Source organism: Camelus bactrianus, chromosome 7, assembly GCF_048773025.1.
Source record: "Camelus bactrianus isolate YW-2024 breed Bactrian camel chromosome 7, ASM4877302v1, whole genome shotgun sequence".
Lineage (NCBI taxonomy): Eukaryota > Metazoa > Chordata > Mammalia > Artiodactyla > Camelidae > Camelus > Camelus bactrianus.
The window spans coordinates 49,314,901-49,340,563 of record NC_133545.1 but is presented as its reverse complement, the minus strand read 5'-3'; the positions used below and the strand labels follow the sequence as shown (position 1 = coordinate 49,340,563).

The following is a 25,663-nucleotide window of genomic DNA, read 5'->3' as shown; positions in this document are numbered from 1 at the left end:
GTTTTAACACTAAGAAAGACATTAGTTTTGCCAGAATTTGAGTTTCATTTAAAGGGGATCCTACTAGACAATAATGCTTTCTATCTGGCTCCTTTTACTTTTCTAAGCTTAACGTTTTTGAGATCCATCCAGTCAGTAGTTTGTTCATTTTTATTACTGTGCATTATTCCCAATGTATAAGGCTATTGGGCTTATCATTTGGGGCTATTTTTTTTTTATGATTTTTATTGAGATATAAGTAACATTACATGTCTTTCAGGTATACAACATGATTTAATATTTGTATATTCTGTAATATGATTGCCACAGTAAGTTTAGTTAACATCCATTATCAGAGTTATAATTTTTTTCTTGAGGACTTTTAAGATTTACTCTTGCAGCAACTTTAAATATACAATACAGTATTATTAACTGTAGTCACCATGCTGTACATTATAATTTCCCAGGATTTATTTATCTATCTTACAACTCAAGTTTGTATCTTTTGACCACCTTCACCCATTTCACCCACCCTTCTACCTCTGGCAACCACCAGTCTGTTCTCTGTATCTGTAAGTCAGGGTTTATTTGTGATTCCACATATAAGTGACATCATACAGTATTTGTCTTTCTGTCAGACATATTCAACATAACATAATGCCTCAAGTTCCATCCATGTTGTTGTAAATAACAAGGTTTCTTTCTTTTTTATGGATGAGTAATATTCCCTTGTACCATGTTTCCTTTATCCATTCATCCACTGATGGACACAAGTTGCTTGCATGTCTTGGTTATTATAAATAATTCTTCAGTGAACATGGGGATGCATGTATCTTTCTGAATTAGTTATTTCCATTTCCTTTGGATAAATACCCAGAAGCCAAATTTGCTGGATCATATGGTAAGTCTGTTTTTAATTTTTTAGGAAACTTCATACTGTTTTCCATAGTGGCTGCACCAACTTACATTCTGACCAATAGTGCACAAATGTTCCCTTTTCTACTCAGCATGTCACTTGTTCTTGTGGTTTTGATAGTAGCCACTTGAACAAGTGTTTGGTGATTAGTGATGTTGAACATCTTTTCATGTACCTGTTGGGCATCTGTATGTCTTCTTTGGAAAAATGTCTATTCAGATCCTCTGCCATGTGGGGCTATTATGAATAAAACTGCTAGGAAAGAATTTTTTATTATAGAAAAAAACAGAACAATTACCACATGAACCTTTTTTTTTTGAACTGAAGTACAGTCACAGTGTGTCAATTTCTGGTGCACAGCACAATGTCCCAGTCATATGTGTGTGTGTGTATATATATATATATATTCATTTTCATATTTTTTCATTAAAGGTTATTACAAGATATTGAACATAGTTCCCTGTGCTATACAGAAGAAACTTTCTCTTTTAAATCTATTTTTATATATAGTGGCTAAAATTTGTAAATCTCAAACTCCCAAATCTATCCCTTCCCACCCCCTTTCCCTAGTAACCATAAGATTGTTTACTAAGTCTGCAAGTCTGTTTTGTATATGAGTTCATAGTATCCTTTTTTTTTTTTTTTTTAAAGATTCCACATATGAGTGATAACATATGGTATTTCTCTTTCTGGCTTACTTCAGTTAGAATGATGATATCCAAGTCCATCCATGTAGCTGCAAATGGCACTATTTTATTCTTTTTTATGGCTTTGTAGTATTCCACTGTATATGTGTATACCACAACTTCTTTATCCAGACACCTGTCGATGGACATTTAGGCTGCTTCCATGTCTTAGCTATTGTAAATAGTGCTGCTGTGAACATTGGGGTGCATGTATCTTTTTTAATTAGTTACTTCTGGATATATACCCAGAAGTGAGATTGCTGGATCATATGGTAAGTATATTTTTAGTTTTTTTGAGGAATCTCCATACTGCTTTCTGTAATGGCTGCACCAAACTACATTCCCACCAGCAGTGTAGGAGGGTTCCCTTTTCTCCACACTCTCCATCATTTATCATTCGTGGACTTTTGAATGATGGCCATTCTGACTGGTGTGAGGTGATACCTCATTGTAGTTTTCATTTGCATTTCTCTGATAATTAGCGATATTGAGCATTTTTTCATATGCCTCTTGGCCATTTGTATGTCTTCATTGGAGAATTGTATGTTTAGGTCCTCTACTCATTTTTGGATTGGGGGGTTTGTTTTTTGTTAAGTTTTATGAGCTGTTTGTTTATATATTCTGGAAACTAAACCTTGGTCAGTCTCATCATTTGCAAATATTTTCTCCCATTCTGTAGGTTGTCTTTTGTTTTGCTTATGGTTTCCTTTGCTGTGCAAAAGCTTATGAGTTTAATGAGGTCCCATTTGCTTATTTTTGCTCTTATTTCCATTGCCTGGGTAGACTGCCCTAGGAGAACATTGCTAAGATTTATGTCAGGGAATGTTTTGCCTCTTTTCTTCTACGAGGTTTGTGGTGTCTTATGTTTACATCATTTTGAATTTATTCTTGTGTATGGGGTGAGGGAATGTTCTAACTTCACTGATTTACATGCTGCTATCCAGTTTTCCCAACACTACTTACTGAAGAGGCTGTCTTTTCTCCATTGTATATTCTTGCCTCCTTTGTTGGAAGATTAAATGACCAGAGGCCTGTTCCATTGATCCATATGTCTGTTTTGATTACTGTAGGTGTATAGTATTGTCTGAAGCCTGGGAGGGTTGTTCCTCCAGCTTTGTTTTTTCTTCAATATTGCTTTGGCAAGTCTGGGTCTTTCATGATTCCATATAAATCTTAAGATCATTTGACTGGATAATAAAACAAGAACCTACAATATGCTGCATACAAGAGACCCACTTCAGGAAGAAGGACACACATAGATTGAAAGTGAGAGGATGGAAAAAGATATTTCATCCAACTGAACCATCTTTAAGTGTACAATACAATAGTTAGTGTTAACTCTATGCCCATTGTTCAATATAAGCCTAGAACTTTTTCATCTTGAAACAGTGAAACTCCGTACCTATTAAACAACTTACTTTTCCCCCTCCTCACAGCTCCTGGCAACCACCATTCTACTTTCTAAGAATGTGACTACTTTATAGTAGATACCTCATGCAAGTGAAATCATGCAGTATTTGCCTTTTTGTGATTGCCTTAACTCACTTAGTATAATATCCTCAAATTTCATCCATATTGTAGCATATGGCAAAATATCTTTTTTTCATATGGCTAATATTTCATTGTGTGTATATATTACATTTTATTTATCCATTCACTGAGGTTACCTTTACCTCTTGGTTATTGTGAATAATTCTTCAATGAATGTAAGTGTTCGGTTATCCCCTCAGGATTCTATTTTTAATTCTTTTGGATATATACCCAGGAATGTAATTTCTGGATCACATGGTAATTATATTTTTAATTTTTTGAGGAACCTAAGTCTCTATTAAATTTTCATACAAGATTTTACTTTGTGAAGACAAGCATCCAGTTTTCTTCAGTATATACCTAGGAGTGGAACTACTGAGTTATAGGGACACTGTTTTACTTTCCAAACTGGTTTCTAAAATGGCTATGCTACTTTTCATTCCCACCATCAATGAATGATAGTCCTGATTGCTTGATATCCTCACCTATACTTTTTATAACTGGTCTTTTAATTTGAGCCTTTCTAGTGAGTATGTAATGATACCCCATTGTGCTTTCAAGTTTTCTCCAGAGGCATATTCATGTCCACATCAGGCCTTCTTAGCACATACCCTCTTTCTGTTTGGAATATTTAGCTTGTCTTCCTCCTCTCACTGACCCTACACTGGCCTCCCAGTTCTCTTCCACTTACCTTTTAGATCTCAGATCAAATATCATTTCTTCTTCTTGGAGGATGTTCACTGACCATCAGTCCAAAAATTGGATCAAGTCCTTTGGTTATACTTTCTTATGTCTCCTCTATACTTCTGGTACCTAGAACAGAGCTGGGGTGCATAATAGACATTTGGTAATTATTTCTTGGCAAGACCCTGCAATCGTGAAAGTCCATATTGAAAGCCAAGGCCCCCCAAAAGTGCCTGAGGGCCGGGATTCAGCCATATAACCTGTTCCTGGCCTGAACCTCAACTTCAGCTACCTCTTCTTGCACACCCCTGGGTCTACTCATATCACAACCTCTACAGTACTGTCACGGTCACACCTGTGGTGAGATGCTTTAGCCATGGGAATGCACCTCTAGAGCCAAGGCCAAATCCTCTGGGTTCCACATCTGGCCCTGACTTCTATCACTGGCCTACAATGCTGGCCTCAGTGTCATTTAGCTGCTCCAGCTATGTGGTTGCATTCTGCCAGTCTGAGTCCGAACTTTAGCCGCCAATGCCATAAGGCCATGTACAGACCCTGCAATCACAGGAGTGCGTGCCAAGAGCCAGTGCCCCTACAGCTGATACTGCACCTGTGGTTGGCCCCAGCCCTTGCCACTATATGTGTTTGTGAACCTCTGGCTCCACCCACTACAGTGGCCTGCCCTGTTCCCTAGCTGTTGTACCTGAAGAAGATTTGACCCCCAAAACCCTTAAAGTCACTCTAGACACCCCATCCCCCCAGAGTACTCACCAAGGACCACAGTTATCAATGCTGTGGACCTGAGAGGCCTGAGCCAACAAGACATCATGCCCCTCTGCCCCAGACCCAGAGCCACAGGGAGCACAGAGTCAGGGAAACCTGATACCACCAAAGGAACACAGTAAATTCCCAGTGATTGACCCCAGAGAAATGGAGATATATGAACTGCCTGAAAAAGAATTATAAATAATTGTTCTAAAAATGCTGAGAGTTACAGGGGAACAGATAAACAATTTAACAAAAATCAGGAAAACAATATCAAAATAAAATGATGAGTTCAAGAAAGAGATAGAAAACATAAACAAGTACCGAAAGAAAGTTAGGAGCTGTAGAATACAGTAACTAAGAATTCAATAGAGTTAAACATCAAACTGGAGCAAGCAGAAGAATGAATCAATGAACTTGAAAACACATCATTTAAATTATCTAGTCAGTGGAGCAAAAAGAAAAAAGGATAAAGAGGGGATGTAGAAAGCCTGTGGGACTTATGGGACACCAATAAGACAACAAACAACCTATGAATTATTAGAGTCCCAGGAGGAGAAGAGAGGAAAAAGGGAAAGAAGGCTTAAAGTAATAATGGCTGAGAACGTCCCAAACCTGAGGAAGGATCTGGACATCCAAGTTTATGAAGCTAATAGGTCAGCCCAAAATTTCATGCCAAAATTATCTCCAGGACTCATGATAAAACTGTCAGAAGTCAAACAGACAATTTTAAAAGCAACGAAAGTTTTCTCTCATACAAGTGAACCCTCATAAGCTTATCAGTGGATTTCTCGGCAGATACCTTGCAAGCCAAGAGACAGTGGGATGATATATTCAAAATGCTGAAAGGAAAAAAAAAAAAAAAAACCTGCCAACCAGAATATGTTAAACATTTAACTCTTGGTTAAAGGTTAAAGGACAATAGTATTAAAAAATATCTATAGCTACAATAATTTGTTCATGGATACACAATATAAAAAGATGTAAATTGTAATATCAAGAACATAAAATACAGAGAAGAGGAGTAAAAGGGTAGAGTTTTATATGCAATCAAAGTTCAGTTGTTATCAGGTTAAAATTAGACTGTGTATACCTATATAACAATGTTATAGGTGTTCAAGTAAGCCTCAGAGTAACCACAAAGCAAAACTTAATAGTACATTCACACAAGATAAAGAAAGGGGAATTAAAGTATACCAACTATGGAAAATCATCAATTCAAAAGGAAAACATTGAGAGGAATAAAAGAAATACAAAACAGCCAGAAAACAATGAATAAGATGGCAATAAATATTAAGTCATTAAGTATTAATAATTATTCTAAAGGTAAATGGATTCGATTCACCAATCAAAAGGCAGAGTGCCTGAATGGATTAAAAACAAAAACCCTAAGCCCAATTATATGCTGCTTACAAAAGATTCAGTTTAGTTTTAAGGGCACACATAGGCTCAACATGAAGAGATAAAAAAGGTATTCTGTGCAAATGGAAACCAAAATAGAGCATTGGTAGCTATACTTATATCAGAAAAAAATAGACTAAGTCTAGAAGCGTAACAGGAGATAAAGAAGGTCATTATTATAGTCATCAATTCATCAAGAGGATACAATAATTTTAAATATATATGTACCTAACATCAGAGCACCTAAATACATTAAGCAAATACTAATAGATTTGAAGGGAATAGTATAGACAATAATATAATAATAATAGATACTACACTTTCTACAATGGGTAGATGATCCAGACAGAAAATCAATAAGGGAACACTGGACCGGATCTGTAGTTTATGCCAAACGGACCTAACAGACATATAGAACATTCCATCCAACAGCAAGAAAATACATTTTCTTCTCAAGTACACACGGAACATTCTCCAGGATAGGTCATATGATAGGTCACAAAACAAGTCTTACTATGATTTCAATCATTTTAAATTTGCTAAGTACTTTTTATGACCACATGGTATGAAACTAGAAATCAATAACAGGAGGAAAACTGGAAAATTCACAAATATGTGGAAGTTAAACAACACACTCCTGTACAACTAGTGGATCAAAGAAAATCAAATTATTTTGAAACAAACAAAAATGGAAACATAACTTATGGGACACAGCAAAAGCAGAGCTAAGAGCAAACTTACAGTAATAAATGCTTACATTAAAAAAAAAAAAAAAAAAACTCAAACAACCTAACTTTACAACTTAACGAACTAGAAAAAGAACAACAAACTAACCCCAAAGTTAACAAAAGAAAAACTACTTTAAAATCAGCAAAAATAAATAAAAAAGAGAATAGAAAAACAAAAGATCAACAAAACTAAGGCATGGTTTTTTGAAAAGATTTTTTAAGTTGACAAACCTTTAAACAGACTTACCAAGAAAAAAAGGACTCAAAAAAATTATAGATGAAAGAGGAGACATTACAAGTGATTACACACAAATACAGAGCATCATAAGAGACTACTATAAACAATTATATGTCAACAAAGTGGACAACCTACAAGAAATAGATGATAAGTTCCTAGAAGCATACAACCTACCAAGACTGATTCATGAAAAAAATAGAAAATCTGAACAGACCAATAACAAGTAAGAGATTAGATCAGTAATCCAAAACCTCTGAAAAAAGAAAAGCCCAGTCCCAGATGGTTTCACTGGTGCATTCTAACAAACATTTATAGAACATTAACACCAGTTCTCAAACTCATCCAAAAAATTGAAAGCCTGCTCTTCCCTCCTACCCAGAACCTGAGAAGGGAGCAGGGCCAGCCCAGAAAATGGTGTCTGTCAGGCATTACCTGTCAAAGCTGCCTCCCAGACTTAGCTTGGGACCCAGAATTCTAGTAATCTGCCTGTGGCCTTGGGGTAGGTGACAATCTCCCCTTTTGATCATTTGCATCTGAATCTGATTTAGGAAATCTATGGCTCCTAAACTCATTTTATGAAGCCATTACTCTGATGCCAAAGCTAGATAAGGATACTACCAGAAAAGAAAACTATAGGTCAGTAACCCTGCTGAACACAGATACAACAATCCTCAGCAAAATTCTTGCAAACTAATTTCAACAGCACATTAAAAAGATCATACACCATGATCATGTGGGGTTTATCCCTGGGACGCAGAGATGGTTCAATGTATGCAAGTAACTGCAAGAATGTGATATACCACATTCATGGAGTGAAAGGTAAAAATCGTATTATCCTCTGAAAAGATACATAAGAAGCAGTCGACAAAATTCAGCATTCTTTCATAATTAAAACTCTTAACCAGATTATGTATAGAAGGAAAATACTTCAATAAAATAGAGGCCATATATGACAAAACAAAACCCATAGCTAACATTACACTTAATAGTAAAAAGTTGAAAGTCTGCCCTCTAAGAAAAGAAATAAGACAAAGGTTTATCTGTTTGCTGATGAAATGATCTTGGATATTAAAAAATCCTAAAGACTCCACTAAAAAAAAAAAAAAGTTAATACTGAGGGGGACGGTATAGCTCAGTGGTAAAGTGCATGCCTAGCATGTACAAGTTCATGAGTTCAATCCCTGGTACCTCCACTAAAAATAAATAAATAAACTTAATTACTCCCCTCAAAACAAACAAATATAAAGTTAATACTAATAAATTAATTCAATAAAGTTTCAGGATACAAAATAAGATCTATACACCAAAAACATTAAAATCTGATGAAGGGAATTGAAGACACAAATAAATGTAAAGATATTCCATGTTCATGCATCAGAAGAGTTAATATTGCTAAAACATCCAAACTATTTGAAGTCGTTAATAGATTCAGTGCAATTCTTGTCAAAATTCCAATGTTATTTTTTCAGAGAAATAGGAAAAAAATCCTAAAATTCAATCAGACTACAAAAGACCCTGAATAGCCATAGCAATCTTGAGAAAGAACAAAGCTGGAGCTTCCCACGTCCTGAGTTCAAACTATATTACAAAAGTATAGCAATCAAAAGAATATGGCACTGGCAGAAAATCAGACACCTAGACCAATGGAACAGAATTGAGAACCCAGAAATATACCTTTATATGTATTGTCAACTATTTTTTGACAAGGGAGTCAATAATACTCAATGGGAAAACAATAATCTCTGATAAATTGTGTTGGGAACACTAGACTTTTCATTCACATGCAGAAGAAGGAAATTGGACCTATCTTATATTCACAAAAATTAACTGGAAATGGATTAAGAACTTAAATGTAAGACCTGAAACTATAAAACTCTTAGAAGAAAACATCGGGAAAAAAATCTCAACTTTGGTCTCTAAAATGAGTTTTTTGGATACAAAAACAAAAGAAAAAGCAACAAAAGCAAAAATAAACAGGTAAAATGACACCAAACTAAAAACTTCTGCAAAGCCAAAGAATGAACGAAATGAAAAGGAAGCCTATGAAATAGGAGAGACTATTTGAAAGCATATTTATGATAAGGGGTTAATCTCTAAAATGTATAGGGAGCTCATACAATTCAGTAGCAATACATAAGTAAATAAATTAAATAACTGGGTTAAAAAACAGGAAAAGGACCAGAATAGATATTTCTAAAGAAGATATACAAACTGCCAGCAGGTGCATAGGAAGATGCTTAACGTCGCTAATCATCAGGGAAATGCAGAGCAAAACCACATTGAGGTATCACTTTATATCTGTTAAAATGGCTAGCATAAAAAAGACAAAAGATAACAAATTAGTGAGGATGTGGAGAAAGAGAACTCTTGTGCACTGTTGATGGGAATGTAAATTGGTGCAGCTGCTATGGAAAATACTATGGAGGTTCCTTAAGAAATTAAAAGTAGAATACCATGTGGTCCAGTAATCCCACTTCTGGTATATATCCAAAGGAAACAAAATCACTATCTTGAAGAGATCATCTCCACTCTCATGGTCACTGCAGCATTATTTACAATAGCCAAGACAAGGAAACAACCTAAGTGTCCAGTGATGGATGAATAGATAAAGAAAATGTGGTATACACATACAATAGAATATTATTTAGTCACAAAAAAGAAGGTTCAACATGGGTGCACCTTTAAGGCATTATGCTGTAAGACTGACAGAGAAAGACAAATATTGTATGATCTCACTTATACATGAAATCTAAAAACACTGAACTCTGTATCTATATGAGATGATGGATGTAAGCCTACTGTGGTAACCATTTCACAATATATGTAAATCAGGCTATCATGCTGTACATTTTAAACTTATACAGTGAGGTATATCAATTACTTATCAATAAAACTGGAAAAAAATAATGTTGAACTCACAGAAACAGTAGGTACCAGGGGCTCGGAGGCAGAGGAGAAGGAACAATGTTGGTCAAAGGATACAAGCTTCCAGTTAAAAGATGAATAAGTTCTGTTAATATGCAGCATGGTGACTGTAGTTAACAACTTTTATTGTATACTAGAAATTTGCTATGAGAGTAAGGTTTAAATGTTACCATAACAAAATGGTAATTATGGGAGGTGAAGAATTTACTGTGATAATCATTTCACAATATATATAATGTATCAAATCATCACACTGTATGTCAAACTTACACAATATTCTGTCAATTATATCTTGATAAAGCTGGGAAAAAATAGGAAAATTCAGTCTCTTTGGAGTTATCTAGTTTGAGGATTCTATACCCGTGTAATCCATGTATTCTAAAATGTAAATAAGTTTGCATATTTATTTATAAATTAGTTTAGTTTACTTAAATATTTTCCTTAATTTAAAATCTTTTGGAAATGCTGATAATTTTAGTTTGGAAAGATTTTAATAGAATACGACTCATTTAAATAGCTTTTATCTTATAATAGCAACTCTAACCACTTTCTCACCACCTCCTTATCCAGTATACTCTTGGACAGGCATAAGTTCCTAAGGATTTTTTACTTTTGTAGTATTTCCATATGAGTTCATTTGGAACTCTCACTTTTTATTAACATTAAATAATGAATATCTACTATTTCCCATTCCTTAGAGATGCATAAAAATCTTTTTTATTACTATTCTATGGTTAAAAATCTTTCCTCCAGTGTTTTAAATTTATTATAAAATGCTAAATTAAAATGGCAACTACTTTATTTATAGATATATAGAAATATCGGGGTTTTTTCCTTATAGAACTATGAAATAACATGGCTAAATTGTTCATTTGTCTTCATAAACAACAATGTTCTAAACATAGAAATTTGTTCTAATATAAAAGTAATTCATTATAGAATACTGGCAAGTAAATAAACAATATGAAAAAGAAAATTAAAACCACCTACCTATTATTCGACACCCAGAGAGAACGATCATCCAAATATTGTGATTCCTTATGGTAGCACAGGCACAACTCTGTATCTGTGTAGCATTCGACACAATTTGTGCGTATGTTAGATGACGAATCCAAAGTATTAAATAACTAATGTCTCACAATGTGTGTTGTTTAGAAGTCAATTTTACCTTCTTTCTTTTCTTTTTTTTTTAACCTTCACTAGTTCTGTAAGGAACATCCTTTTTCTCACGGTTTTTAACCTGAAACCCCAGCTTCACAAAAGTATAGTTGCGACATTAGCAGTTGCGACATTAGCAAATTGCAGAGCTCGGACTCGTACTCCAGTCTCCCCGCATTTCAAATCCCAGTCTTCTTCCCTCGACAATCCAGCTACTTCATGTGTTTGGATTCCTACTACAATTTGTCCTTTTGACTAAATTAAAAATCATTCTAAAAGTTTGCCTTAAAACACCTCAGAGTGTTACTAAATTAAGGCTAAATCTCCAGTATAATTTTTCAAGCAATTAGTTTTGGTTTTGCCCAAGCAGAACACCCCACAGATGATGCCGAATAAAAACTATTTACATACTACCATATAGTGCATTTCTTGTAAAAATCTTGGGTCTGCAGCAGCGATTTGCTAATCAAATTCAGAATTTGATTTGAAATGCCTCCGGCAGGCAGCCAATCCAGTTATGAAAGAACAGAAGCAAAAACCAGAGCCCTGGTACGTCTCCTCCAGAAGCTAGCTGGGTCCTTTGCTCTCGTTAGAAAACTGGTTCCATAGGAAATCACTGCAATTGCTTCTAAAATAAAATATCATAGTTAATTTTTTCAATAAATTATTGGACTGTAGTAGACACAAAACATGTACATTTTGGAATCTAGAGCTATAAAATATTCTGACATGTTTTAATATAAACAGGAACATTTCCAATGATTGCTTGGATCGAAAATGTTTTTCCACTTGACATTTGTTTATAGTTCCTAGGAAAGAAACGCTATTTATGGATAACTGAATAACACAAATAAACATCAGAGAGGGCTGAAAAATCAGCTTTGATTATGCATGAAAATCTACAATGTCATTGTGTACTCTTATGCCGTATTCTGATTGCCTGTTTATTTTTACAGAACTGCTGGTGAGCCTATGGAAGAGGAGCCAGCCTTGTGAAGTGCCAAGTCCCCCCCCAGCCGCCCCACCCCCGATATTTCCTGTATGTGACATCATTGTGTATCCCCTACCCTACCCCCCCAGCACCCTCAGACATGTCTTGTCTGCTGCCTGGGTGGCACAGATTCGATGGAACATAAACACTGGGCACAAAATTCTGAACAGCAGCTTCACTTGTTCTTTGGATGGACTTGAAAGGGCATTAAAGATTCCTTAAAAGTAACCGCTGTGATTCTAAAGTTACAGTAAACCACGATTGGAAGAAACTGCTTCCAGCGTGCTTTTAATATGCTGGGTGACCCACTCTCTGTCCCAACGTATGAACTAGAAACACCCAATACAGCCATTAGATACTGTTAATTACAGATGCTATGACAGCCAGCAAAATTGGGGGCAAAACCTGAGAAATACTCATTCCTGACATTCTGATCAGTTTTTTTTAATTGGATAATTTTTAGTCAAACAGTCTTAAATTGTTTACAGGATTTGCTTTCAGCGATGAACAGATAGCAATTCCCGACAGATCACAGGGGTTTTTTGTTTTGTTTTGTTTCGTTTTTTGGCCTTTGTTTTAACACAGGGTTCAACTCCTGCTAGTAAAAATTCAAAATGGAGGAACCGGGCTGAGGCTTTGTAATAAACTATGCTGTATCTCAAAGTCCAATGCCAGAGGAGCCTCACACACTGTATACAATGGTGCAGTATTTTATGTCACTTTTTTTGAGGAAAGCTACCCTATTTCCCTAGCACCCCTCCGTGTTCTCACACCCAGGAGATGTGCGCTGGATTCACCCCCTCTCACACAGCCCTCGCTCTGATGACAGTAGCTCTGAGCGTATGATCCACAGAGGATTTTCTGTGTCTGTCTTTGAAAAGTGCGTAACTTTTCAAAGGCGATCTTAATTTGCTCCACATCTATCAGGAACTTATTCTCTTACTTCTATTTTTCTGCCTTCCATCACTTCCTTTCTTCTTGCTTTTCATCCTTCCTTCCTATTTGAAAAAAAAAAAAGGATTATCCATAATCTCCCCAATTACTCAGGAGCTTTGAGTATTTCTTTACTTTCCAGGTTAACACAGTTGCTTAGTCTGATGTGTTCTTTGGTTGTGAAACCACTGAGGTGAATATGACTTACGCAATGTCACTGAATTTTTAGATCTTTGAAATGTGTTAATGAAGGCATTGCCTATTTGAAGTCACCCTGAATTGAGTTAACCTTGAAGTTGTGCCTTCATGTGAAAAAAGCAACAAGAACTTAACCTCTACACATGTTGCCTTAGGGTCAAAGGCTAAAAATAAAGGACATTTCTGAGATTAAAAGCAACTTACTAAATATAAGTAGGTTATCCCCCCACCTCCCAAAATTCTATTTCAGTGCATAACTCAAACACCTAAAGACACTGGTGTATAATACCTCGCAGTATTTAATATCTGACAATGCTTTCAAAGAGTCGATGTTTCTTTTCATATATTTTCCTAACTCAAAGGATATATTAAAGCCATAAGTGAAGATTGTCATGCTTTTATTCAGAAATCTGAAAGAAACCTTAATTAAAACAAGGTTTTAGGGAAGGCCATGATATGAAAGATACGGAACAATATGGTTTTAGTTAAAGAGGACTCTAACCTGTAAATCAAAGATGAAAGATTTCACTCAAGTAGAATTATATAACTCCCTTTTGTTATACAGTCAGACCATATTTTTCATGCATTTGGTTTTTTTAGGATTACCATTTTAATTTTAAAGACTTTTATTACATACACAAAAATGGCTCAATACTTGGTTTAACATCTTAGAAATTTGAGACACCCTTTGAAATGGCAAATCTAAAATGGAATGTAACTCAGTATTAGTTAAAAATTACTTTCATTGCATAAGAGTAAGGTCAATCTAGATTCACAATAGTAATGATTTTTTTTCATGATACTTTTAGAGAAATTCATGCCAATCATATTTGCTAACTCTTGCTGTTTTTACTGTAATTGCTTGAGAAGACTTACTTAAAACCAAAGGCTTAAAAAAAAAGACACCCCCCCCCCCTTAAAAAGGAAAGTTATACCATATTGTAATTGGAAACAGAATTGTGACTTTTAAAAATCAACTTCATAATTACAAATCTCTATTATTACTTTTAGTCCTCCCAGATATTTTTTAGATTTTGAATAAGAAAATGAAACAATATAATGCAAAGGTACTAATTTACTGGTTTCCTACAGTAATTTTGCTGCATACTTATGCACAGCTATCAGTCTGATAAAGCCAAGTCACTAGGACATCTCCATGGTTATTTAGATTTAAAACATGACACATTAATGAGTTAATCACACATTCTTCCATGTGATACAGTACCCAGTTGGTCACAGAGTTTTCAGGATACACAGAGAAGGAGATAAACTATGGAAAAGGATTAATCACAGCTGAATGTAGTTTTAAGAACAGAATGCCAGTGCTTTTTGATTATACTGTTACAAGATGTATGGTAGCCCTCAGGAACAGAATGGAGGCTTTTGGAGAATATCAGCACTTCTTTTGCGATAGAGCAGTGCTTTTTGAAAGGGTAGTTTCACTTGGTATAGTTTTCTTCACTTATACATTTAATTTTTATTGCTCACAATAGTTCGCGGTAAGAGTATTAGAAACACTTCTCTGTAAGCATTATCAACAATTTATCTCTTCCTGATACATGCTTTGAAGGATAATCACACTGGCTTTCTCACAATCTCTTAATAACTCATTAATGATGAATAAAAAATAAAGGTTTTTAAGAAATCTATCAGTAAACAATGCTAGGAGTTCAATTTAATAAGATTTGATAATAGGTGTAAAAAGAAAATTAATTTTCTCATTTATATAGTATAATCTAGCATTTTATATTAAATTGAAAAGCAGACAGTTTTATTAAATAAGTAAAATGGACCTCAAATGTTAATAGAAGCTATTTAGTCACTGCTTAGTAAATGAGAATATTTTGAGATGAAATATTTTTAAACATTTTAACAAACTTACATCAGTAGTGGAGACAGAGTCAGCTTTTGAAGAAAACAGAGATACTTATGAAAAACTACTATAAATCACATTTTCATTACAAATCCTACGAACTGAAATCATGCCTTCAGTTTTGACGGTGACCTTCTGCAAACTCTCACCCACCTCTCACTGACAACATGGTGGATTTGAAAGCAGGACATCTCCTCACAGGAAGATCTCAGAAACTACAGGGTTCAACAATTCAGGACTGTTTTATTTCCAAAGGTCATTCCTAAAGATTTTTTAATTTACTGGGTTTCTTTACAGGCTCCATATGGAAGTAAAATAGAATGACCATGTGGAAGTTCTCTTGGGAGAAAATTTCTCTTCAGTCAGCACTTTTATACTTATTTCTTAAACTTAGCATTGTTTAGGACAATGTATTTAAATATTTTTTACTATTTATCTTTTGAAAGTTTACTCAATATTTCTCAATGAAAGTATTAAATGCCTAATAGACAAAACAAACAAACCAAAGGTTTCTGTCTTAAAAGTGATTCATTCTGAGCTTGAAATAATCACTCTGTCAAGAGTTTGCATCGTCATTTCTAGCAGCATCTAAACATTCTTTTCCTGCTTGAGAAATGAAATCACTTGACTTACTGAGAAAATTTAAAAAAAAAAAAAAAAAAGGCCACTACACACCTGTTCAACCATTCCTTAAAGAGGGCATTTTCACCTTCAAAAGAAATGAAAATCAGATAATCTATGCTAAGAAATGAAGGCATTTTAGTATTGTCTTCAAAACTGATCTCAGCATGGTCATGATCATCATCAAATATGTCTTATGTTCCCCAAGGACACCAGTATATTTTGGTCTCCAGCAGCAGTTTGTATTTACTGCCTTTTGAATGAAGTATTCTATGAGTATTACATCATCTTCATCAACAGCTTCACTAAAATATGGAAGTGCCTATGTGTGGCTTCTTTTCCTAGTCATATTTACATTGAAAATCATAGCCCTTGCCTCCTAACAGCTTGCTTTACCCCATCAAATGCTTCTTTTTTTTTTTTTTTTTTTTTTTTTTTTTTAGTTTTTGGGGGCAGGTAATTAGGTTTATTCATTTCAACCAATGTACTGGGGATTGAACTCAAGACCTTGTGCATGCTAAGTGCACACTCTACCAGTGAGCTATACCCTCCCCCCACCAAATGCTTCATGAAGCACAGAATGATTGTCATGGGGCCAGAGGATAATTTTTTTAGATGAACATGGTATACTCACACAGGACTATGGAGCTGGACTTCCCCAAATCAACTACAGCTCATTTTTTCTATGACATACCTGGCTGCTTTTATGTAACAACTGAGTAAGTTATTAATATACTAAAAATAAGTGAACTTTAGACTGTTGATCTGGGGCTGCTCTGATTTGACCTCAGTGACCAAGTAATAGCATTGTAACAGTTTCTCAAGCCATCTTAATTCTCAAATTGGAACATTTAGCAAACACGTGGTGAATTCACCATGTAGTGCCAATCCTTCTAACCAACAACCTCTTCTCCACCCTTCTCTCCTTCCCTTGTCGAATTGCCAAAACCAAATTGCCACATCTAAACCATGACAATAATTTCTTAAATCTCTATGTTTCCTAACTAGAAACAAGGTTGGCAACTTATTTTCTGAGACACCATTGGGTTCACTTTCTTTCTTGCCATTTTATATAAAAACTCTAGTAGGCACTACTCTGTATCTTCCTTGTTATCACTTCCTTTTCAAGACCACTTGACTTTTTTTTTTTTTTACTATTCTTATCTTAAAATATAAATCAATTTTGTGTGTTTGGGTCTACTACTTTGGACCTGGCATTTGTTTTATTAGTACAGAATATTTCCTTTCGTCTCAAATACAGTTTTCCTCTGTTCTTGCTACTACCTAATTGTGCTGTGCTAGTTATCACGCAAGATTGTACACATTCTTTTCTTGCCCTTAGGATATGTTTTGTGAGTCAAACCCACAAGCATAAACTCCAACCTGAAGAACAAAACTGCAAAAGAGAAATTTTAGGTCAATATAATTTGGAAGTAAGATATTTCCAGATTTGTCAAAGAAAATTGGAGTCCTTTTATTTTTCTGTTTGGGCTTTAGGCACATTAGAGGCGAAGGTTGCAACATCAAAATAAGGAGGGTCAAATGTTTTTGAGGACATTGTGGTCATGTCCTCTAGGCTTCATTGTGGTGCCCTTTCTTGCAGTTGGCATTTTATGACATTTGACAGATCTTGCAACAATTCCTGACTATTTCTTTTATTAACTTAAAATTGAGTAGAAGTGGAATAATTTAAGGAAACAAGAATTCTAAAATCTGAGGAGGAATGGCACTTCCTTGGGTATGCAGAGATTGTTTTTAGATTTAAGAGAAATCTCTGTATGCTCTTCCTGAATTGTAAGAGTCTCACACTCTTTCTGGATAAGCAATGGTCAGTGTCTGTCGCCACAGTGTCCGGGTTATATGAAATCATCCTTTCAGTGGTGGCCGGCATAACAAGCATGCTGTTAAAAGTGAGTGATCGTTTTGTCGATTATAGCCTCAGCAGTTTGTGTCATTTGAAAGCAAATATCCTGATATTTTTAAATAAGGTGGGCAGAGCAGGCAGGAAACCAGTATTTATCACTCTAGTGATTAAACACTCTAGACTGGGTTTGTTGATGTGTATGTCAATAATCTGGAGTTTCTAGCTTAGTGTAAAATCAAAATGTCTTTTCTATTGTGGTCTGATATCTGTTTCTGTAATAAGATCAGTTTGTTGTCCTCTGTGCACCAGTGGTTTTGCCCTTAATTTTTTTGGCTAGCATTCACCAAAATCTGTCATCCAGAGCTGCTGAGAAAAATACATGTTGCCAAACTTTTTTTCTTAAAATTGTGCTGCCAGTGATGTTTCCCCAGATGTGAAAAATATTATCTAACAAAGGATCAATTCCTAATAACAATACCATTGTTGAACATGTTGATGGACTGTTTGCCTTCTTCCTGAGTCCTTTTTTATTGTATTTGAAAATACTGAATGGAAAATTCAATGGTGTGCTCCGAATTATTGTTGATGTTGTTAATGTCATGATTCTCCTTCAAAAAGTATGAAAGATCTCCTCTTGTCTTGTGTTTTCTACTGAATTAGATTTTCCTCTAGTCCTAGTATGAATAAAAGCTATTTGAAATAAAAGTGTTCTTATTTTTCTACCTCCTTTGTGCCTACCAAAAGACTTTGAATACTAGATATTTAGTCAATATTTGTTGAGTAAATATTACTAATTATAAGTTGCTGTGCTATATATATGGTTCCACTTTCAAAAAATGGTAAGGTTACTTGCAGGTAAATCCCCTTTTTAGTGATGTGAGAATTCACAAAAGAAGAAAAAGTAAAAAGAGTTGTTCACTGAATGTGTTTCTGGTGAAGATAAATAATAATAGCTAACACTGATTAAGCACCAACCATGTGCCTGTTACTCTACTGAGCACTGTAGCTAAATTATCTTATTCATCACATGACCCCTACATCATGTATTACACTTGCATTTACAGATGAGAGCAGGGAGCATGGTAAAGGCCAACTCACTCACTTACCCATTGTTACAGATAGTAAGAGGTTAAGATTAAATCCTTATCTCTGTCTGTCTAGCTCTAAAGTCTGTCCTCTCTCCAAATGGCGTGTCAAAGATGGCATACGAAAAGCATTTCTTAACTGTAAAACTATGACTAACCTTCAGAACAGACCATGTGCTCATTCCCTGGTAACCTTACAATTTTATTAAATTATCATTTAAATGGATCTGGTAATTGTGACTAGGCCTGTACAGTAAGTACAAGTTACAAAAGGCATTTTTTTCCCCCTGTTTCAACATCTTTCTTTAATCTAGCCAAGAACCCTAAGATGTCTTTAGAATACATATTCCAAAAACTCTTGAAATCTATCCCAAGACCGCTACTTGTTTTTGTTATCTTATAACCCCCTGCAATGTTTAACAGTCTAAAACATGACTGTTTCCAGTGGACAATGGTTTGGGTTCCTTCTGGGAAAAGACAGTAATATTTTGTCTAACAGAAAGTAAACCTGAGATGCAATGGGTGGGTAAAATCGGTTTCAATGGTAAACACCTTTGGTTTAATCAGATTTGTCAAATTGCAAATGTTACTTCATGATTCTTTGTTTCTTTTAAGTTTTTGTGGTGAAATGATAGCAATTGAAAAACTGGAGTATAAGTAAAAAGTAAGAATGAATATTGTAGTGTTATTTTTAAAGTGATTTGTAAATAAAAATAGAAGTCTGAAGAATTTCTTTCACCACCTAACACGTTTAAAGTCAAATACTTCTAAGTATTATAATTACTCCTCAGATTTGCAAGATTAATATCAATGTCAATTTCTGTGGTCCTCCCAGTTGACCATAAACGGATTATTTCCCACATATCCTAATAAGTACTTTGGGAAAGACTGATAGCTGTTCTTTAAAATATCATTTAGAAAAGGAAACAAGATTCAGGGAAAGAGATGAATGAATTCCCTTTTTAAATATTTAAAAAACTGGAGATAAAATAAATAAAAGATTGCACTTACCTTTAGGTCAAGTCAAATTTAAACATCTTAATGTATTTAGAAAAGCCACTACTAATTCTGTATTGAACGCTTATGCAGTTCATTTAAATTTTGATATAGTCCCACATATATATTTTGCTTTTTCCACAAAATAATTTTTCCCAAAAAAAGATTTAAAAACTTAAAATGTGATAAAGTAAATCAACTTAATGATGTAATAAAATGTTTATTAATAAGTTATATATTTATGAAGATTTCTTAATTGGATGTGAAGACTTTATATCCATGTTAAATGTGGTTGTTTCTTTTAAGAATGTATATTTTAGGGCATTACTTTTAATTTTTCTCCTTTGCTAAACATTTGTTTTAGTTGTTTTATTATAAAAATAAAAAATATTAATAGTTATTAAACACCCTGTGTTCTCATTTAAATCTCAAAACTCTTGTCAGGGGAGGAAATTGAAACTTAAATGCCAGAAAAAAAGCCCATTTACTTCACTTTGATCCAAACTATTTTATTCAATGTAGTCAACATTCACTGAATGCCCACTATGTGTCATGTGTATTCAGCATTATTCTTATAATAGTATGGAGAATAGCAAGCAAATTGGCAATGTAACTATACAAGAAATATAAAAATTCATCAAAGCTCCCCCTTATATAGTTCTAGAAAAAAATTTACCTCAGATGTGAGTTTAAAAAAAAAAAAGTGTGACCTGTCTTTTTTCTCCATAGAGTTATGACATAGAGACAGACATAGAATACATTCAAGAAATACTCATTGTCTAAATTTCATACAACTATATTCACAGGAAGATGCGGGCAAAGATCTATGAAGAGAGTAGATGTGGTTTAGGGTGTTTGTTAGTGTCCCTTTCAACGTGAATGTCTACCATCCTTAATGTCAACATTCAATTAAAAGTATTTAATGTTGATAACTAGAAAGATAGATTCAATGTGCAGACATCCTAAAAATTCCCTTGGAAACTGCTTTCTAAATTGCAGTCATTTGCATTTATCTCATTATTTCTTTTTTTTTTTTTTTAAATCAATTACAATTTGTGGTACAGCAAGTCCCAGATAATCAAGTTTTTCAATAACCATTTCTGCTTTATTTGATTTGCTCATTTAATGAAACATAAATTCCAACCTCTTTTATTTTTCAAAGCACTGGTCTTGATAAGGAGTACTTTCAGTTCATCAGACCCCAAACCCTGATAAGACTATAACATCCTTCTTTGTCAAACTAAATGTATTTATAATGGGTCTCTGTGCCACTAAACCTATCCTGCCCTTTTTAAGTTTTAATTTCTCCAGTTCAAAATTCAGCCCATACTTAACTAAAGGCATTCTAACTTCTTTTATTTCATCGTTACATACATGTCCATCTCTTCCAAGAGACGATTAGATCCAATCCAACAATCCCACACAGCCATAAGCACTGCCTTGCAATTGGTTAGTATTTATAAAAGGACTGCTGTGAAAAGATGCAATGAAATAGCCCCTTCTTGTCATTACTCCTTTTAAGCTCAATGGAAAGCGAATGGAAAAGTATATGGAGCCCTGCACTATAATCCGTGTTAAAAACTCATTGCCCTCTTTGTTGAGATAGAGCTGAGTCAAGTGTTTAGAGCTTTAAGAAACAATTTTAAAAGCAGGCAAATATATAAATCTTGTTTCCTCTATGAAAATTCAATTCTGGTTGATGTATTTCCAGAGTTTTCCCAGAGAAGATAATGCAGAACTGGAAATTCAGACTTAAGAGTTTTCAGAACCATTTCCCCAAAGAACTAGCTTGTGACACTGGGTAAATTCATGGTCTTCTCATGGTCTTAATGTCTTCACTTTTTTCTCCCTTTAATGCTTTGAAAGTTCAACAATTCTACTTCTGTTCTTTTAGGAAAATTATACATGATATTTCTATCTTCATGATTACTCATATCATTTACTTGACTTAAAGTCAGTTATCTTAGTCACACATCTCTACTTTCTCCTTACAGAGTATGTCTTAAATTAGAATGATTCCTCTATACACTATTTTATCTAATGTCTCATTACTGTCTAGTATTTAGTTTTACCTTGTTTTAAATGTTAAACCTATTTAAAACAATTATTTTTATATATCACTGATCATTTTCCCATTTATAACAATAACAGTAATAGTAAGTCAGTAATTACTGTCTCATCATGTTTGTCAACTGCTTTGCACAGTAATTTTGCATGTACCCCTTTTCATTCTTTCAGGCTTGGAGTGATTAACTCTCTCTTTCCCTATCTAAAATAAGGAGTTGGGGGGGCGGGGGGAGTCTCACTGTTAAATGATATGTTGACTGGGTATATAGAATTCTAGGTTGCCAATTATTTTTTCTCAGCACTGTGATAGCATCATTTTATTGTATTACTACTCTACTTTCACTATCAAGATATCTGCAATGGCCTAATTATTGTTCCTTTGAAAGTAATCTATTTTTCTTTTTTCTCTAGATTTTTTAAGATCTTTCTGTAACCAAGTATGATCTTTGTGCTTATCCTGCAAGGGACTCAGTATGTTTCCTAAATTTGAAAATTTAATTATTTCCTCTATTTCAGGTATTCTAAGTTATTTATGATTGATAATAGCTCCCTCTATCTCCTAGTTCCTTCTTCTCTCTTATTTGACATAACTCTTATTAGACATATATTGATAAGCTTCACTCTATACTTTTTATCCATAAGCTTGACTTCTACATTTTTCATTGCATTTTTTATGCTTCCCTCTGCATAATTTCCTCAAATCTAAAAGATCTAATTTTATGCATTTTTATTCTATGAATTTTAACTTTCAAAGATCACATTATTCATTTTTAAAAGATGTATTCACTTCTTTTTCAATATTCCACTATTCTGGTGTCTCCTTTTCTTCTTGCTTATACTTCTCATTTTATATATTAATCTTACTCTACACATTTAGTTTAAAATGCCTATCAGAGCTTTCTATGGTCTCAAGTACTCAAGCATTGCTTATATTGGTTTCTTTACTCTTCTAAAAATTTTTAGTGGGGATGCATTTTCAGTAGGCTTTTACCTGTGGGAATTGCATGTTATCTGGATCGAGGACATATCCTTCTTGGGCAGTTTTGTATTTTCTTCTGGGAGGGATCCCAGGGATTTTACCACTGAGGACCATTTTGCTGCTTATTTTGCTGCTTATAAGTTCTTTGACCATACGACTAACATGAATTTAAATCACAAATCTATGTGCAGGCTTACCAAGTCTCAGGAGAAACTTTTTTCCCACCCAGTGTCCACAAGAAACTACCAGTTTCCTTGTCTTTCTATTGTTGGTGGGCAGATTTTTTTTTTTTCAAGTCTACCCTACCACTTAGAGGGCAGCCTTTCAAGGATGCTAGATTCATTGTGAACATATGTGTACAGGACAAATTTCACAGTTCCAATTCAACTCTCTACCTCAGGAAGCCCCAAGCATTCCATTCCCGTCTCTACATAAGTATTAAAACACAAGCCCGTGGATTACTTGTGCTGGCAACTCCTCACAACCCCACCCCAAGCCAATGGCAGCGTCAGCTCTCCCACCTGCCACTCTTATTTCTTCATTTCTTATTTCTGCCTTCTTCATTCCTGGTACTTGGAGGCTTTTTTTTCTTTTAGCTTTGGTGAACAAATCTATACATTTAAAAGAAAATTTCATCCAGCATTTCTTAATCTTCATGACAGAAGTGTTGCAGCTTAACTGGTCCTTCACACTGACAGCATTAGAAGTGGTCTCTGGCTCTTTCTATGAAATGAGAACATTGGATATCTAATCTGTATGGTTCCCATTAGCTCGGATATTCTGTGCATTATTCATATGCATGAAATTGACACTTTAGTTTCTGAAACTGCTGGTCATTCCATTGCTTAAAAGAACTCTTCACTCTGGGTAATGGGTGGCTACTGCCATAATAGTTTTTCACAAGCCCAAAAGGATGAAAGGGTTTGTGGCTGCTTCAAGAGAGAAGGTTAGAAGCACACAGGCCACCTGCAGAGATTTGACTACTCTCAGTTATTTGGTGTTTCTTGTACCCTCTGAGAACTACCTCTGACAATGTAGTGCTGGTGTGCTTTCTTTGGGTGTGTAAACTTAATCTCACTGTTGGCAGCAAACGAAAAGAGGAAGAAATAGTGGTGAGTTCCCCTTGTCTGGACCTTGGAAATGAGGATAGGGTTACATGGGCAGTATTTTCTTCTCTCTCAAAACATGACAGGGAAATAAATACCCATCACATGTCAGAGAGTGAAAGATCTGGGCTAACGCTTGGCAGGGACATACACAGCTGAGGTTTCCTTTCTTTGCTCTCTAGTACACACTGCGGCCATGTTAAAGTTCAGGCTTCACATTCCTTTCTGGTGAAAAAGGGATTTAATGAATATGCTACATGTTTTTTTAGATGCTAAATGACATGCATCTTTCTCTCATTTTTGGCTACTATTTTTTGAATACCTTGGATATACTATTCATGGGTATCTTTCCAACTAAAAAGTCCTTACTGAGAAGGAAGAGGAATCATTGCTGTGAGACAAAAACATTTTCCCTCAAAAAAGAATGTACAAGCACACAAAAAAGATGTGGGATTTTTATGAATCATATCCTGTAATTTTTCACTTTTTTCCAGCTACCTCCTTCTTAGAACAGAATCCAAGGAAACCAAAGAAAACTATTTGTGCTGTGAGCAAAAATTTTGCCAAATTGAATTACATAATTCATCTAGCAGATTTGATGAGTTTCTGGATACAATTTGCAAATTTGCATTTTTGGGCACAAAGAAATAATGCATTTGTTATATATGAAAAAACACAGCCCTTGTTACAAAATCATATTTTGTAACTGCTCAGGAATGTCTCTGAATATATATACAGTGTATATACTTAGCCATGAGACTTGGCTATTTATCAGGTATGCTTCAGGATATTTGACAGTGAACATAGTCAACTATGGAATCACATTCATGAATTGCTAGGAATAAAGCATTTTTATAAAATTATGATATTAAAACATTAGTTAAATATATTAAATATGATCAACTTTCAAAACAACCAGGTAAAGCAATATATACCTACTTTGATGTATTAACCTTGGATTCATTGTTCCTTATCCCTTATTTTTCAAAATAAACATTCTAAACGATGAGAAGGGTGACTGGTATCAGCAAGATGGTAGACTAGGAAGCACCAGACCGTCATTCCCCTTCAGAACTATCAAGTAAACCACACACTGACCAAAATAACTTCACAGGAGCTTTGGAAACTAGGCAAAAAATCTATAGCAACCAAGAAAATGCCCAATCAAGAAAAAGCCATATTCAAAATGGTAGGAAATTTCATTGTTCTTTTATTCACCTTTGCTTCTGCCCCTCCATATCTGTGCACCAAGAACAGAAGGAGTGGCCTGTCTTAGTCTGCTCAGGCTTCTATAACAAAGTACCATGAACTGGTTGGCTTCAAAAACAGACCTTTACTCCTCCAAGTTCTGGAGGCCAGGAAGTCTGATATCAGGTTGCCAACACGCTTGGGTTTTGGTGAGGGCCCTCTTTCTGACTTGAAGATGGCTGCTGGATCCTTACAAAGACACAGGTGGACAGAGGAAGCACTGGTATCTCTTCCCCTTCTTACAACAGTACTAATCCTATTATGGGCTCCACCCCTACAACATCATCTACACCTAATTACCTCCCAAAGGTTCTATCTCCTAACGCATCACAGTAGAGGGTTAGGGTTTCAACATGTGAAGTAACATGGGTTGGTGGGGGACACACACAAGCATTCAGCTCATGACATGGTCTGCTTCCCAGTTCCTTCCCTTGGGCTGGCAAGAAAAGAGTGGAAATTGTTTGCAAAGTTCTGGCCTATCTGTGGGCTACACAAAGGACTGGAATCTATCTTGCCTGACTTGGACCTGAGTCAGGAAATGGTGGCACAGTTTGGATCTCAGACTGGAAGCTGTAGAAGGCAGATAGGTACTATGGTGTGTGCAAACTGCAGATGACTGCAGACTTGTGGATTCCTGAGGACAAGAGATTGATCATGGGTAGAGAAATACAGAATATCTAAGGCCCCAAGAA

At 35.0% G+C, this 25,663-nt stretch overlaps 1 protein-coding gene across 7 annotated transcripts in view; it reads left to right on the top strand.

Annotated features, from left to right (window-relative positions):
• The window catches only part of HDAC9 (histone deacetylase 9), an 819,260-nt gene extending 795,320 nt beyond the window's left edge, over positions 1 to 23,940 (top strand). For all 7 annotated transcript variants that reach the window (XM_074367374.1, XM_074367375.1, XM_074367376.1 and 4 more), the window contains one exon: positions 11,967 to 23,940. In XM_074367374.1, coding sequence (XP_074223475.1) covers positions 11,967 to 12,006 — 40 coding nt within the window. In that variant the 3' untranslated portion in view covers positions 12,007 to 23,940. The remainder of the gene's footprint in view (positions 1 to 11,966) is intronic.
• The last annotated feature ends 1,723 nt before the right edge of the window (positions 23,941 to 25,663 follow it).